Below are 16,534 nucleotides of genomic sequence, written 5' to 3' on the forward strand. Positions count from 1 at the left end.
ATGCTGCTCGCGGCTCTCCCCTCCTGCAATCCCAAATCAGCTGGATCCGGGACGTGGAAATGGAGACACAAAACTGCGGGGGGGTTAGGGCACTACCATGAGGATTTAATTTCATCTATTTTGACATGCAGCCTGCCTCAATTCAGAAATTTTACAATTACAGCCTTTTACAATTCGGAAATGTGGACTTTGGTCAGACAGTGCTTGCCACCTAACTCCGGGCAAGCTCTGACTCCTTTTGTTATTTCTAGATGAATAAAACAGTGGAAATACCGGTGTATGTGGAGGGATTACACACAACCTGTGATTTCAGAAGAGCTATGTCTTCGTCTGGTCTTTGTGGAGAAGTTTTGCTGCTTTGGAAGCTCTTGGATATCTTCTGCTCAGGGTTCAGTGGATCCAGGCGATACTCAGGGTCTCCCAGCTCCTCTGTGCTGGGTTCTCCATTTGCTCAGTAAGTTTTACCAGGTGTCAGAAACTCCAGAATTGTCTTTTATCCTTACGCACAAGGACAGGCATCACCTGCAACACGTGCACCTTCTTCTGAGTAGGAAACGTCCCACTTCCCTAGGTTTCTGCCCACCCTTTCTTCCCACGCTGTGCTGCCTGAGCTGGAGCTGCCCCACAGAGCCCGGTTCACAAACCTGCAGTGTGCTCGGTGGTGGGTGACTCCAAGCCCCTTTGACACATCGGTGCAAGGCCATCACCGGGCAAAGGATGAAGCCTTTTTCCTCAGGCATGCAATAAAGCTCCGCTCAGCAGAGGCTGGATGTCCCAACACAGTCAAGGAGAGATGGGCTGAGAGTTAGTTATGTGCTTGCATACGTCTACAGAGCAAAACACCAGCCTTTGCCAACATGTAACAAAGGGCATTAAAGAATTTCATGAACACAGCTTCAGTGAGAGCATGCATAGAAAGTACTGGAGTAGGCGAAATTGGGTAACGTCAATCTCAGAAAAAAAAAAATATTAGGCCAAGTGCCCATTTGAAATTAACAGCAATGCTGGTCAAAAAAAGATCTCCTTAAATCCTCTGGAGTCAACAGAAAAGAGGCTCTGGCACTGAAATGTCTGCCAGATCAGATTTCACCTCAGAACGGGAAGGTTGCTTTTGGATTTAAAAGGGTGGCCCATACCAAAGCAGGGTAACCCAAAAGCCCTTTTAAAATGTAGAGCTTCTTTTTCCCTATGCTCCCAGTCTTGGAAAAATAAAAAATAAAAACTATTTGGCGGGTGGGAACCTTTGTGCAAATCGTGCCTGGTGCTCTCCTCCCTTGGGCCGCCGGTGCAGGGAGGCAGGAATTCCTCTGGCACGTCTGCGCCGCGAGGCTCCGGGAATTCGCATCCTCCCCGAGCCTGCTTTAGCTCACTGCCCCGGCGTCTTGGCACCCGCCGCCTGTCCGGGAGATAAGAGCGCCTTCACAGAACCGCTTTTGCAATTACCCACCTTCTAGGTTTGCTTCCCCTGACCTTTGGAGGGATGCGCGGGCTACGTGCCTTTGTGCAGGAGGCAGGCTTTCTGCGAGGTGGCTGTTTCAAGGGAGCACATACGGCCTTTTGGTAAATACCGTGTCAGGCCCGCGTAACTCGCAATTTATTTCTAACAGTCCTGATGCACACCGTGGAGGCCAGGGCTCGTGTTGCACAAGAACATGAATCTAAAGCATTTCAGAGCTGTGAGTGAGGTGGATAGCCACATTTTTTAGCAAGCTGCAGAGCAGTTGTTGACTTCAGCTTTCTCTTAAGTTTCATGAAACATTTTAAACTGTTCAGTGCTTAGAAGAAAATGATAAATCACAACAGATGAGCAGCCTGTGAATTATTCATTAAGCATCTGGCTTTGGCACTCGAGACCCAGACTGGACGCCTAGGAACGAGGACAGAAAACTGCTTTGTGATGTTGAGCGTATCAGTTTGTCCCCACATGCACTTAGACAAGTACTTGAAGCCTCCTTCAAATACTTCAAAGCCTTCTCATTTCACATGTCCCCACAGGGCTCACCTGGACTGGACGGAAAACAATTTCTGCTCTGGAATCTTAGAGTGCAGCTTGCATTAACAGATTAAAGCTGAATATTTTATACTTAAAAGCAAAGAAACCAGCTCATTCTTTTTTAAGTCCTATTGGGTGTTTCCTGGCATTTTTACAGGCCCGAATGCTTCTTGAAAATCTGGCCCTAAGACCTTTGGTGGAAGCAATAGAGACTCCTGCTCTGTGTGCTTAAGACGTGGAAATGATCAAGGTCCTTTCTGTCTGCTGTAGTCCCAGACAAAGCCAGCAGCATTTACTACATCCTGAGGCAAAAGCTGGTATACTAATACCAAACACACGAGTTAAAAACAGTTGATGACCAAGCTGTAGAGTACTTGCTTCACTCTGTGCTTTATGGATAAAGAGACATAGCCAGGTCTTAGCCTAAAAAGCTCTAATGTAGCACAGACTGCTGATGGGGCTGGGAGCACAAGCTTCATCTGACCTGGTTGGATTTAAACATCGATTCTTCTTGGTGGTGGACGTGTTTTAAAAGCGGCAGCTCCCCCAAGAAGTTTCCCGTGGTTGGAGAGCCAGCTTTCCTGAGAGCAAGCGTAACAGCATTGTGAAAATCTGCTTTTCCTCTTCACTTTTCGGAAGGGCAGAATAAATCAGAACCACCAAAGGGGTGTTACAGAGCCAGTGCACACGAGTGCACAGCCAGACTCATTTAACATTTAGCCATCACTGAGCTGTTCCTCCTTTCTCTGAGCAAGTAAAGTGCTTTGCAGCACTGTATCGACCCTCCCACGAATAATCCAGAAAGCTGCACTCTCTGCTGAGCCTGGGGGTAACTTCATCAGCACTCACGACGTCTTATTTGAATTACACGTAAGGCCGGGTGTTTAAATTACAGGAAGACTTTGTGTTTAAGAGTTTCCGCATCGTGCTGAGGCTTGGGAAAAAAAAGTAAGGTTTGACACATAATAAGGATTGATGTGCTACTTCAAATGCTGGTGTTACTGGAAAGGAAGGAACTTCCACAGGAAGAGCAAGGGAAATTATACAGGAATCAATAAAGGCTGCTAAAAATAGCGTTTGACTTGTCTTCTGTGTGAGTCAAAATACCCTACACAAGGGATGCATATGCTATATCTTGGCTGGTACATCCAGACTGCTCTTAATGGGGCACGTGCTGTCAGGATTTCCTCAGAAGTCAATGGATAGAGACCAGCGTCTCTAGAGGACTGTTCATCACACTTACCTAAGGAACTGCCAGCCAAAAAAAAAAAAAAGAGAGAGAGAGTGCCGTAGAGCCTACCTTTTCCCTAATTACCATCAGTTTCACATGCTTAAAATCAAGCATGTGCTTAATTACTTTCCCGGAGAGAGCACGGAGAGCTGAGTGCCTGGCGGGACTGAACTGCTAGCTCGGAGGAAAGCAAAGAAATAAGCAAATATTCTGGATGAACCTGACAAGCAAAACAGGGAAACGGGGAGAGCTCGCCCGCAAGGATGACTAAGTTGCAGGCTCGGAAGTGTAATAGGTCCCAGGAGAGAGAACATGATTAGTCAGGCAATTTACAGGTAATATGCTTTCATCATTTTCTCTTTAGCATTAATTTTCTCCAACGTCGGGCGGGAGCTTGCTCAGGAGGGAGGCAGCGGATGGGGCTGGGGTGGCGTGGGTTGGGGAGTGGAGCTCAGCCCCAGGGTCCTGGTACCCCAGCATCGCTGCTGTTAGCAAGGGGCTAGCGAGGCATGGAGCAAATGTCAGGGACAGTGATGGGCGTGCAGCTGTCATTTGAGGGAGGGAAGGGTGTCAGACCACTTGCTTCACATTGGGGAGGCTCTTGGCGTTTCTACACCATGGTTGTTACATCTGACTAGCCAACTCGATCAATTAGATCCATTTTGAGCTTGTATTTATGTGAACACTGCTAAAGAACAGCAGATTACCCGACTGGAGAATACATTAGTACCCAAGGTCGTCCTGCAAAATGTGAGAAAAGATGGCTTGGGCACAATTAAGGAGGTTTTTGCTTCTAAGACTCCATTAAAGCCTACTACACAAACTCTCCTCAGGGCTCTCTACACTCCTTAACAGGGTTTGTGTGAATAGATTGAGAGCAGTACAAGGCCCTAAATTTGAAGATTATAGCCTGTAACAAGTCACAGAGAGTTTTTAGCATCGCCCCTGTTAATCACCAGCAGGCAAACATGTGCAAGAAATAATACCCTCCCTGCGTGCCCCCACCTCCAGCTTCCCCATCTTGCAAACAAAAAACTGCGAGAGCCAACAGATCTGTTCTGGCTTGTTTTATTTCACTTGATGTTTATTAAAATGCTGTGTTTGCAGTTTATATTTCTTGGCACGCTGTTGTTTCAACGACAGTTAAACAAGAACAGCAGATAGACCGAGAGGGTAGCTAGTTCCATTCAAAGTTTTGGAATGATCCTTTCAGTCTTATAGTCATCGGTTGCATTATCTGTGTTATTTATTTGCTTTTGTTTTACTCGCTTTGGACGGCAAAAATGAGCTCAGCTGTTTCCCTTTGTTCTCTGCTCATTTCCGCTTTCAGTTTCTCAAGTACCAGCAGGACGAATACAGCAACATCCACGTTAATCCACCAGAAACAAATGTCCGCGACCCAAAGGAATTGTCTACGTGAATGTTTTAATTCAATAGCAAAAGAAAAAAAAAACAAATCCTGGCATTCAGCACCCCACATCCCTGTATTGAACCTCTCCCACCCACCACAGAGTGAGCCCTTACCCAAACTGCCTCCCAGGGAAGGTCCCTGGCCCAGGACCTCTTTGGCAGATGCTCTGTGGCCTCAACAAAACCCGTGCCAGGAGCTATGTGAACAGTTTAGCAATGCTTTGCAGTTGTTCGGCAATCGGAACAAAATTGTTTAACAACAGCATAATCGAGAGCTGTCTCCTGGGAATGGTCGCTGGCATTGTTCGTGGCTGGGTGCCTATATTGGCAAATTAGCGTCTGCCTGTGCCTCTCCTTCCTGCAGCCTGTGTTGAAGCTCAGTCTGTGTCTCCTGCCCTGAGTCCCAGCCTCATCCTCCTTGGTCCTAGCGCTGGGTGTTCATAGCCAGGCACCACAAACTTGGTGTCATCTGCAAACTGCGTGAACTGCATAAACCTCATCCCCATGCTCTGTCTTTCAGATGATCTGATTAAAGCATTGACTACAATCTGCTCATCCGCTCACTTTGAGTGTTCTTGATAAAAGAGCCCTTTTTATGAAGAGCTGAGCACACACCATTCCCAGGCGATCCATAAAACCTTTTCTTGAACTCAGGACCCAAAGTTCAATTGACTTCAGGGGTACACAGCTGGGATCACAGCTGTGTGGCTGCTTTGCCTCCCTGAATACAGGGGTGCCATCCCGTGGTCACGATTCGGGCCCCAGTTGGGAAACATCAGATATAAGACAGGCTAATTCATCCTCTGTGAGCCATGCAAGGCTGCTTCTGCTCTGCCTACCTGCTGGAACCAAGCTGAGATGAGAAGGCAGAAAGCTTAGAAGGCTTCCTTCCCCGTATCCCAGCAATGATAGCATGTTTCGCATCAGGTTTCTTATCGGAAAAATATACTATGCCTGTGTATTTTATTTGGATGGAAGATTATTTTTTCTGACTATTTCATCTTCATATTTTCTCCCCTCGTCAGCTTTTTTTTTTTTTTTTTTTTTTTTTTTGTTGGCTCTGGGAAATGAAGAGTTCTTCTCTCTGTATCACTGGAAATGAATGAACAACTATTCCACATGAGCTTTCTCTGTTCTGTCAAAGGTGGAATCAGTAGGCAGATACCTGACAAAGGTCAGTGAAATTTTTAATCCTGTTGTATATAAAACTGGGTGTACTTCCAGAGCAGGCTCTACTGCCTGTCAAGAGCTCCCTCATCCTCGCTGGGAGCCCTGGTTATCTTTCTGGTTCTCTGCTGGGAAATGCAGGCTGCCCATCTTCTTAGCAGCTCTTCTGACAGTAATGGAAGTTGCACGGAGAGTTAATCACTCCTTGGTAGACCTAATATAGGCTAATATAAATATGCTAAAATAAGGCAACATGTTAACCACAGGAGAGCTTTCCCTTCCCCTTAAAAACAGAATTGGGAATGTTCTATACCACACTGCCCCAACAGGTAGGGACATGGGAAAAACGGTCAGGAATTACTAGGACTTGGCAGAACAAACAGAAAGCATTTGGAAAGTGGCCTGTGACCTGAAGGAACGAAAACCTTGGATTCAGGCAGTGACAAAATGATGTGCAAATGCAGATGGAGAAGAGAAGGTGAAGTTTGAGGTGATATGATCTTAAATGCAAGAGGAAGTCATCTCATGGAGTGGGGCCTGGCTTCGAGAGCTCAGTGTAAAACCTGAGGAGGTGAATAGGGTCCGGTCTGACGTCCTACCACTGATGCTGAGGATGACATGAAAGAGCTGAACGACAGGTTGCAGTCAGTCATGAACAAAATGCCAACACAGGTGCGCTACTCATAACAGAAGAGCTCAGTCCAAAACTGGAAGCCCAATGCTTTTGATCCGAAAGTTAACACATACCATGAATGAAACGGGCGAGGGGGAAATGCCTATGGCTTCCTTTTCTGGGAAGCGTACTCATATCACAAAGCTGAGTTATTCCCAGCTGGGGAAAGAATGAGGTGAGTTGAAATCGCCCACACTGAATGTGGAGAAGAGCGACTGTGGGGAATGCCGAGGAAAATGCAAGGGGCCACGCAGGTACCCATCCCCACTGGGACACAGGTCTGAAGTTTTCTGTTCAAAAGGGTGAAACTGGGTGAAATCTGAAGCAGTCAGGGAGAAGTGTCTGAAGCACAAATTCCTGTAAGGGAAAAAAAAAAAAAAGAGAAAGAGAGAGAGAGAGGACTCTTGGCCTGAATTTGATGTTCTTTCTACACACAGGTTCATTAGCAGACGAAATTGTCCTGCAGGCAGTGGAGGCTCTACTGCTTCACACTGCTTTTCCAGCTTCTTTGACAGGAGATAATGACTTGCCAATTGTCTTAGGCTTGTTAGCAGTGTAATTTCATACATTTTAACTTTGCTATTCCTATGTCTGAGGCCCAAATCCTGGCTCACTAGTCCATGTGAACTAACTCTTCCTGTTGTAAGAAAACATTTGGCAGTGTATTAAAGGGAAAAGATACCTTTGGAGATTTTTTTTTAAATTTTTTTCCAGGAACTTTCTTCAGTCATTCACCTTGAAGCTGATTTGAATGGGGAGGCTTGCTCCTGCAACCTGGCAGCTGCCTTAAAAGCTAACAGGTTGTAGGGTAGTGCTTATCTTCTCAGGAGCATTCAAGTCACGCACGACGAGCTCAGTGACGCAGAGTTCACTGTTCTTGTTTTATATTTATGCCTGTCACATACTCCTTCATTTCATCTATTTCCAGAACACCTACACTTGGTAGCGCATTTTCTGAAAATAATTTGGAATAGCAAAACCAGACTTTTCCCATGAGACTCCCAAGGAAGAAAAATGTAGGTTTTATCACCATTAATTCTTAGCTGGCACGATTTTCTAAGAATTATCATTTGCCTATGAAGTGGTTTTGAGGCAACTTTACAATGCTACTTAAAGCATGCTGCACGTTACACCAGACCTCACACCTTTTTTATGAAAAGAGAACAGTAGAATCCAAATGAAGGATACTTTGTACTTGTGTTGAAAACTCCATCTTATGCTTCCCAGTTCTTATATCATGATAAAGCGTTAATTATTACCCCTTGTTCACCTTCTTGATTGACTTAACAGCTATATAACCTCTCCAGCTTCTCCTCTATATTTTCCATGGTGTGGTACAGAACCTGGATCATACCTCTGACCACTTTTGGTGCCTTTTCCTGCACCTTTTCTTGTTCTGCTGTGCCATCTTTGAGAGATGGGACTGGAACCACGCACCTGATATTCCAGACAGATGTTCCCTGGGGGTTTATACAACGATGTTAGTGGAGCTTCGCTCTTCCCCTCCTAATAAACCCAAGAGTCAATTTGTCTTTTCAACTGCTGCTGGATGCTGAACCGATGTCCCCCAGGAGATGGCTGCTTTAGAAAATAGGCACTATGTCTCTGCAGGGTAATTACCCAAACTGCCTTATGTCGTCCTTGCAGCATTACGTATTTCATACTGCTTTGCATTAAAAATATTTATTTATTTATTTATTTATTTAGTGCAAGCTTGCCAGCAGAAACTAACAGAGACCACCTGCAAAACCCAGCCAATGCACCTGAAATGGGGCACTGAGTGTCCAGGGCATCTGCAGTTAACAGCCTGCCTCATGCTCCTGGCCTTTGCTGGCATAAGATCTTGTCTTCACTTTCTTACAGCACTGCCAGAAGTAAGTGTTCGAGCTGAAATCTTTCCCGGGTGCCTACCTCAGGCTAGTTTAGTCTTGCTAGGAGTTGATTTCATTTGGGGATTTTTGTGGTTTGGAGGGGGTTGTTTGGTATTTTTTTCTTTTTCATTTTTTGACTCAGGCAAAACAGCTTATCCATTGCCAAGGAGGAGGCTAGGGAATGTACCTCTTATCCATATTTGAAGAAAATAAATTATTTGCCCTTTCTTTTGGAAATTATTTATGACAGTGGGATTTGCGAAAAAGACTGTATTTTTGCGGATAATTGTGCAGTGTTTTGTTGAGGAGGAGACTTCTGGCATCCCCACTGGCATGCATCTCTTTTTTTTTTTTTTTTTTGTCCAAACTCTTAGCCTCTGAGGAGTCCTAGTTTGCACAAGCTTCTCAGTTTTGAATGGTTAAATTTGTAGAAAACCCTCCCTGAGTTAGGCATGCTTAGCTCCTCGCAGGTCATGCTGGGCACAGACACCTGAATGGGGTAGGAGACCTATCACACATGTGAACCCCAGCTAGACCCAGCCTTGACAGAAAAAATCTCCAAGGGTTGCACTGGAAGAAACAACCATCAGGGTGAGGAGGAATGAAGAAAAGCAGAGGAAATGGGGCGACTCCAGGGAAACGGCAGGATAACCAAGGTTCGCCTTGATGCAAAGGACTGATCTGTGCTTTGATGAGGGGAGCTGTTGTTTATAGGGTCCTGTGTTGTTCAGTCCTTCAGCAGGACCTGAGCACATCAGTGCCTGGCTCCAGCCAAGTGAGTTTCCAGCCCTTACCGAGAGCACCCAGGCCGGGCTCCCTCCTGCCTGCCAGCATTACCACCTCCAGCGCCTCAGATCGCAGCAAGCTGGATCCCTGCTCTGCAGGTAGGAGTTTTCCTAACCAGTTACGAGTCTGAAATATGGAGCAGGTCAAAACCAAATACCGTCATTCCTCCTCCGACACACACACAAGAAAACAGCAACCAAAACCAGTCAGCATTTTGCTGACTCCTCACAATCACCCGGTCTCCGGAGACTGTTTTCTTTTGGCACCCAACATCAAGAATAACGTCAGATCCTAGCCAGTCATGTGGCGCCAGTGTAGAGTGAACAAAAGCCAAGGCAGTTATGGGAAAAAGGCCATTGTTCCAAAAAAAAATTTAAATGATGTCACTCTCCCCCTTAACAGCATCAATAAAATATCCTTTCCAATGGCGAGTGCTTCTTTCCGCAGTTGCCTGTGGTGAGCGTACAAGGCAAGGACTGGATTAGTGTGCTTCACAGAGGCTAGATATTTATCACAAAGCACCACATTTCAGTAAAAAAAATCCCTTCCCCCTTCAATACTGAGCCGACCAGCACCGTCCCTTGAAGTTGGCATGAGACGTGAGGGCCTAGGGACAGCAGTGAAGGCTGGAGCAGAGTGTGCATCTTCTAGGAGGGAAGAGAATCAGTCGTGCGCCTCGTTACTGTACTTCCACTTGTTAGGAGTCACCATTTGCATTATGACATCTGCTAGAAATCTTAATTATGGGTTGCGGCCCCACTGGAGTAGGCCCGAACAGATGTAAGAGTTATGTTTCTAATTATCTTAACACCTTTCCGGCAGGGTGTCATAAGCACAAGTTAATTAAGCCCCGTGCTAGCCCTGTGATGCAGAGATAGAAGTATTTTTTTTCATTCTGATTTACAAAAGAAGAAGCTGAAGGACCAGCTCACACCCAGCACCCTGTCCTGAAGCCCAAACCCTCTCCAGGTCCTTCTGCCTTAACCACTAGGTGCCTGCTCACCTGGCAGAAGATTTTTACCTCTTGTTGATAAAATTAGCAAACCACGTCCTATGCCCCTGCTGAATCTTAAGAGGATTTTCTTATGAAGATGAAAAACATGAGGAATTTCAACATTGCCCACATTTCTCCCTACCATGGTGACCAAGAAATGTCTCCAGACCAGGCTGCCCCCGTTCAAGAGCTCAAGAGCCAGCCATTGCCTTGCAATGGATGCATTCCCTCGTGCCCCTGTACCTATATAAGTCATTAGTCAGTTTATCAAAGCTTACTAGATATCTCACTCTCCCTCCAAACCTTCACAGGAAAGGAGAAAACTTCATCCCCTGTCTTGGAAGACATCACCCTTCCAGCCCTCTTGCCACCCACCTGTGAGCTGGGTCCTTCAAGAGCCACACAAGTATTCCCTGGCTCCTCTAACTGTGGGGAAAGGGCTGCCAACAGCGAGTTCTGGGGCAAAACAGGCTTGGGGGGCGTCTGCTCCTTGCCTCTAGGCAAAGTATGCACACCAGCAAGGGCAGCGAAAGGTGCTATAGCTTCCCAGCCAAATAGCGATCTCTTTCCACTGGCAAGCATCCGCTGAAATTGCATTTCATTTTTCAGATCAGTTTCTGGAAGTAAAAATGCAAGAGCAAAACTTTAGACTTTCCAGAGCTGTTGAGGGGATCTTGAGCAATAAGATGGAGACGTCATGAAAAGGTCTTTAGGGTGACCCAAAGCAGACACACTGAAATTCAGATAAGCAGAATTAAGCAATGAAAAACCTTTGCCTTGAGTCTTTGTTAAGCATAACTTGCTGGTGGTGATAGTGATGATAAAAATCCGAGGCACCAGCCCTCAGTTTGGAGGAATCTCATAAATTAAATTCTCCCTATTTCACGGTCTTCTTATTGTAAAGTCTCTCTGGTAAACTGGCCTATACCTACAGTGCTGAATGCAAGCACCTTTTGTTTAGAAGTCTTCAAGCTATCAGGGGAAAAAAACTAGGAAGTCTGTTTCAGTCAAATTTTGATTTTGAGCTTAATATTTTTATAGTATATTAATTTATGGTGGATTTAGAAGAATTGGCAAAATTGATCTCAAAGACACCTAAGTTTAGGAACAAGTGCTGTAGCACCATACTGCTCTGTAGCCGCTGTACCAGTCAAAATAATATCTAAGAAAATACACCTTGACAAACGTGTGAATTATTATGAAGCCTTTTTTACTAATGTCTTGTATTTTGAAGAAAAACTTGCCATGGAAAACTGAGGCTTCTTTGTTGAACTGCTCACCCTGGTGAGCTAGAGGCAGACCCGTACTTAGGGGGAATGCTGTTGAACAGATGGGATCACTGTTTTGCACATGATTCTGGAATGCAATAAAATTGTTTGGTTCTGGGAAAGAGTTTTTCCTCCCATTATACCACCAAAATGGCCAAAAGGCCTGATTCTGAAAGCCATACCCCCGCAAGTAATCCTCATTCATGCTTCAGGAAAACGTGAATTATGAAGGAAAAAAGAAAAAGCATAGGAACATCACTTCTGCAGAGACTTTTTTTTTTTTTTTGTATTAAGAAGGTGCAAAGTGGAGCCTGCTCTGGAGGAAAACAGATACAAAGAGCCTAAATGCATGGCTAACAGCAGAAACACAGCAAGGAAAGTAGGTGAATGCCTCACAGCTGACAGCCTGCGATGAATTCAGCAAACTGGGCTGGAGAAACAGTTTCAGGGATGTTCTGTGAGATTTCCCTCTTCAGCATCGTGACCCAGCAGTCCTTAATACTTCACATCCCTTTTCGCCTCGCAGCGGATGGTAGTGCAGGATGAAGGTTAGGACCAGAGATTACAAAATCGGGCCCTTTATCCACAGAGGTCAGGGAAAGCCACTTGGACGAAAGGCTTACAGACAGATTCTTGGCTGGTATAATTCGTCCCAGCCCCAAAAAAGTCGCAGCGAGGCTCTGCTGCTTTGCACCCACTGAACATCTGGCCCTCAGCCTGTGGGAAGAAGGATAAAATGTGCCTCATGCTTCATGCATTTCTAAGCAGCTGCTTTGAAGGACTCCTCACATGGGACTGTGTGCTGTTGCTGAAAGCTCTGGAAAGGATCGATTGTGCACAAACATTTCAAAACTTCAGCGTTTACAGGGCATGAATGCGGGCTGGAAGAAATCTCTAATGTAGTAAGCCGCTTCTTGGCAAATCTCTCTGCAAATCAGGTGGGTGAGGAAGAGATTATGTCCAGTCCCAGACGATTAAGAGCTTCATGATGCCTTTCCATGCAGGATCTGCTTCACTAGTTCTGACAAGATCAGGTGGTTCCTGCCTGGTACAGCTATGTGCAGTGGTCTGGCAAACATTGGATGGATTTTGATGTGTGAATATGTGTGACCTCTCCCTCTAATTGTTTTTTTTTTTTAATCATTTTTAATAATCAGGAACCTAATCTTTCAGTGTCTGCCCTTATCTTAACATGGTAACTGCTCTGGCAGCTCTGCCAAAGAAATCTTGCAAAGAACAGACTTAAAAAGTCATCTGGTAATATTTTTTGGTAAGAAGTTTTCAGCTGCAGTTACATATTTTAGGGATTCAAATCAGTAAGCGAAAGTCAAAATTTGTATGCTGTAGGACTCCCATAGCTACAACAGTTCCTTGTTATTTTTCCCTACTGTCGGGTGATACCTCTAACCACTTCTGAGAAGGCTTGACCTAATAGCTAGACATGATACCTTATACATTTCTTAAAGACAAAATTCAGGAATATAGGGTTAGTTTATTTATTTGTTTCTTTACCTTTAAGTCACTTTCCAAATGGAAGTTTTCAGAAATTATACTCTCATTAAGGTTTTGGTTGTTCCTTCCAGCTAACTGCATCCCGTGCCGGGCTGAAAACCTCTGTGTTTTTATGAGGAACTGAGACTGAGCTAAGGTTGTACTCTCCTACCTTGTTACCAAAACCCAGCTTCAGCTTCCAGGACTAAAAAATATGCCAGACAGCATTCCTATGAGTTAAACAGTTACCCAAAATAGAATAAACACAGTTTGTGACTGAGAAGAATTGCAGAAGGATGCCACAAGGCTGGTTTCTCTGTTCACCAAGCATGTTAGATAAGCACTTGGACCATAAGCAGAAGGAATTGCATCCTTAGCCGTTTTCTCATACTGGCATTAAATTTTAAAATTAACAGTGCTGCTTTTCCTTCGATTTATTTAATTTATGAAGATCTGGTCAGCTTATGTCCTTTAGGAAAATACAGCAGAAAAGTTACTCCAGTATCATTGTGTTTTTACAGCCTATTCTAACTTAAATCACAGCTTTCACAGAGGAAAGGTGCTTGGGAAGATAAAGATGATGTCATCTACATATATTATTTGATAGTACAGGACTAATTAGAAGATGTATCCTGTGCCAACTTATAATTATGCTTCAATTTACTGGAGAAGTAGGACCAACTATAAGAAGGGACAAAGTGAAGCATAGCATTATCTTGGGGGAAGAGAATCAGGCAGACACTCCTGCACACCAGGGCTGTGATAAGTAGTGTCTTTAAATCAATTATTAATTTGGGAGATTACAAACAATTGGGGATTAGTGTTCAGGAGAAGAAATGAAAAGATGTTGGTAGTGCAGAGCAGCGTCCCGGAGAAATGCTGGGAGCTGTAAAGGCAAACATCCATCTCCACCCTCCCTGGTGGGTGCTGCAGTGCAGCTCAGCAGGTGAAGTCTCCTCAGCTACAGCTCTGACCTCTCAACTTGGAGTATGTAATAGCACTCAAACCTCATGCAAAAGGTTTCCTTGGCTTATTTTATAGCAAAGTCATGCAAGAGGTTTCCTTGATGCTTCACCGTCCTGGTAGAGAAGAAGTGTGGGTTTTCCCCACCCCTGAGAGCAAACAGCCACCTCTCTTTGCTCTTTTTCCTATTAAATGAACACATGGCTCTGCAAGGCCTGAAGGCAAAAGTTCTTAAAAGGGAAGAAAAAGAAGACGTTCCACCAAGAGGGCAGGGACGGTGGAACAGCAGTGGTCTCCCATCCTGGTGTGGCCATCGCTGCCCCATGGGCAGCCTCCTGTGCCATGATGTCCCCCGCCATCGTCCTCTGCAGCTGATAAAGTAAAAGCTATCCGGGCTGTTGCAGGAATGCTGCTCCATGCACAAAAAGCAACAGTTTTCATCCCCACTCTTCTCCACTTCGTGCTGTGCTGGGGTTTGCTTTGCATTTAGAGAAACCAGAACCAGTCTGGCACTGCAGCAGTTCCCCCAAGCCCTCAGGACTTGCTGTTCATAACTCCTGCAAATACAGTGCGGGGAGAGGGGGGAGATGAATCCTCAGATGTGAGCCTGGGGTATTTTCTACCTCTCAGAGCACGTAGATGACTGTTGTTAGCACTGACAAGGCATGCAGCGAGTCAGTGAAGTCCCTTGCACACTGAAAAACACAATTTAATCCCTTTAGGTCAGAAACAGGGCAAACAAATTACTGGTTACCAAAACAGATGAAGATTTAAAGAAATAGTTAAGGGAACGTGATGCCTTTGGCTGGTGACGACAAAAAAAAAAAAAAAAAAAGGTGCCTGAGTAACAGCAGTTAAATTAAAACCATCTCGGTGGCTGAAACGTGGCAGGAGTTCGAGGAGGAAAACAGCTGGTAGGAGCAGCAGCTCCCACCGTGATGTGGGGCCGGGCAGCCCCGGAGCACACACGTTTTTGGGTTCCTGCTCGTCGGTGGAGACGAAGTCACCGCTCGTTTCTGAAGCTGTCCTCGTCGGGCCTGAGCTCTGCTCGGGAGGTAAGGGTTTAAGCCTGAAAGTAATTTGGAAAAGTAAAAAAAACTGCGTGTCTCAGCAAATTTTAAGAAATAGACTGAACTGAAGCTTGGATCAAACCTAATATATTCTGTTAACTTATAACATTAATGTGTTTTTCTACTAATTAAAGCATACAGTCAGGTTTTCATACTCTGGCCTTCTACCCACCTACTTTAGCCTCACCAGTGAGCTATCCAGAGACCAGTCATTATCTGGACCAGACTGGGGAAAAACTGCTCATCTTAATTTTACATACTAATGGGTATTTAACTCAAATTGGATTTCATTTGACTAAGACACTTGTATTTCAAAAGTCTGTTCATTTTATGTTTGAAGTCACGGAGATCTGAACAAAAAATAATTGAAATTAAAATGTTACTCGGGCTCGTTGACACATTTTCTTTCAGGAGGAAAAAGCGATCAGCTGAGAAAAAGCAAAGAGAGGGAATTTTGTTGAAGTAGCTTCAAAGACAGGGCAGATGAGGAGAGGGCCGCGTATTCATGTGGTGGGAATTGACGGGGCAGGGCGAGTGGAAGTCCTCTCAGTCCTCTGTGTCGTGCTTTGGAAAACGGGTCTTTATTCTTTATGAACCCAGCATGGCTTTTATGTCATCACGAATATTTGTTTTTTGGTTCACTTTTTGGGATTCCCCCTGTGGTCACAGACAGCTCGGTAGGCATTATTAGTTTCAAAGGTGTTTATTAATCTGGAAGGGATGGTAAAGAAGCTTTTGCGCTCTCAGGAAGGAGCATAAAATATCCAAATAAACTTCACAAGCACCAAAATTTACTTCAATTGACATCAAAATTTATTGAAAAATCGTCAAAACTTTATTTATTGAAACTACAAAGTCCAACCCCACAGCGACTGGGCCCGTCCCCCCGTCGCGGCTGCCATTTTGAGGGAGCCGCAGCCCCTGACGGGGGCACAGCCACTGGGGGGGGGGGGCGGGAGGGGGCGACACGGGGGGCGGGGCCAAGACTTTGGGGGCGGGGCTACGAACCAAGGGGGCGTGGCCAGTCGGCTCGGGGGGCGTGGCCTAGCCGCCGGGGGCGTGGCCTGCCCGTCCCCGCCGCCCGCCCCGCCGTTGTCCGCCGGCCGCGCGCGCGGGGCGGGAGGGCTCGGGGCTGGCGGCGGCGGCGGCGGCGGCCCCGGGAGGCGATCGCGGTGCGGCCGCGGCGTCGGGAAGATGAACCGGAGCTTCAACAAGTCCCAGACTCTGCGCTACCTGGAGTGCAGCGCGGTGGAAGTGAAGAGCAAGGTGAGCGCCGCCGCCGCGGCGGCGGCAGCGGGGACGGGAGCGGGGCGGGCGGGCGCCACAAGCGCCGCCGCTCGATCTTTTGTTTCACCGCCCGCACCCCCGGCGCTCGGCGTGCCCGGGCGGTCGGGAAAGCGGCCCCCCCCCCCGTGCTACCTCGGCACCGCCGTGGTGGGCAGCCCTGTTTTACAGCCGCCGTGCTCCCGGGCTGGGGGGAAAAAACCCCAAACGTGGCCGGCTGGGTGGGAAGGGGGCGCCCCCAGCTTTTTGGGGTGCCCCCACGGGTGGCACTGGGGTCTCCAGCCCCAAGCTGGGAGCGAGCTTCGAAATGGAGGGTGGGCTCCAGGTGCGGGG

At 46.3% G+C, this 16,534-nt stretch overlaps 1 protein-coding gene across 1 annotated transcript in view; it reads left to right on the top strand.

Moving 5' to 3' along the window:
* The first annotated feature begins 15,976 nt into the window (after window positions 1–15,976).
* The window catches only part of PARD6G (par-6 family cell polarity regulator gamma), a 61,014-nt gene continuing 60,456 nt past the window's right edge, over window positions 15,977–16,534 (top strand). Inside the window, exon 1 of the mRNA XM_083824529.1 lies at window positions 15,977–16,183. Within this exon, the coding sequence (XP_083680655.1) occupies window positions 16,112–16,183 (72 nt within the window). The 5' untranslated portion in view covers window positions 15,977–16,111. The remainder of the gene's footprint in view (window positions 16,184–16,534) is intronic.

The sequence above is a fragment of the Anser anser genome (genome assembly GCF_964211835.1).
Source record: "Anser anser genome assembly, chromosome: 2".
NCBI classification, from domain to species: domain Eukaryota; kingdom Metazoa; phylum Chordata; class Aves; order Anseriformes; family Anatidae; genus Anser; species Anser anser.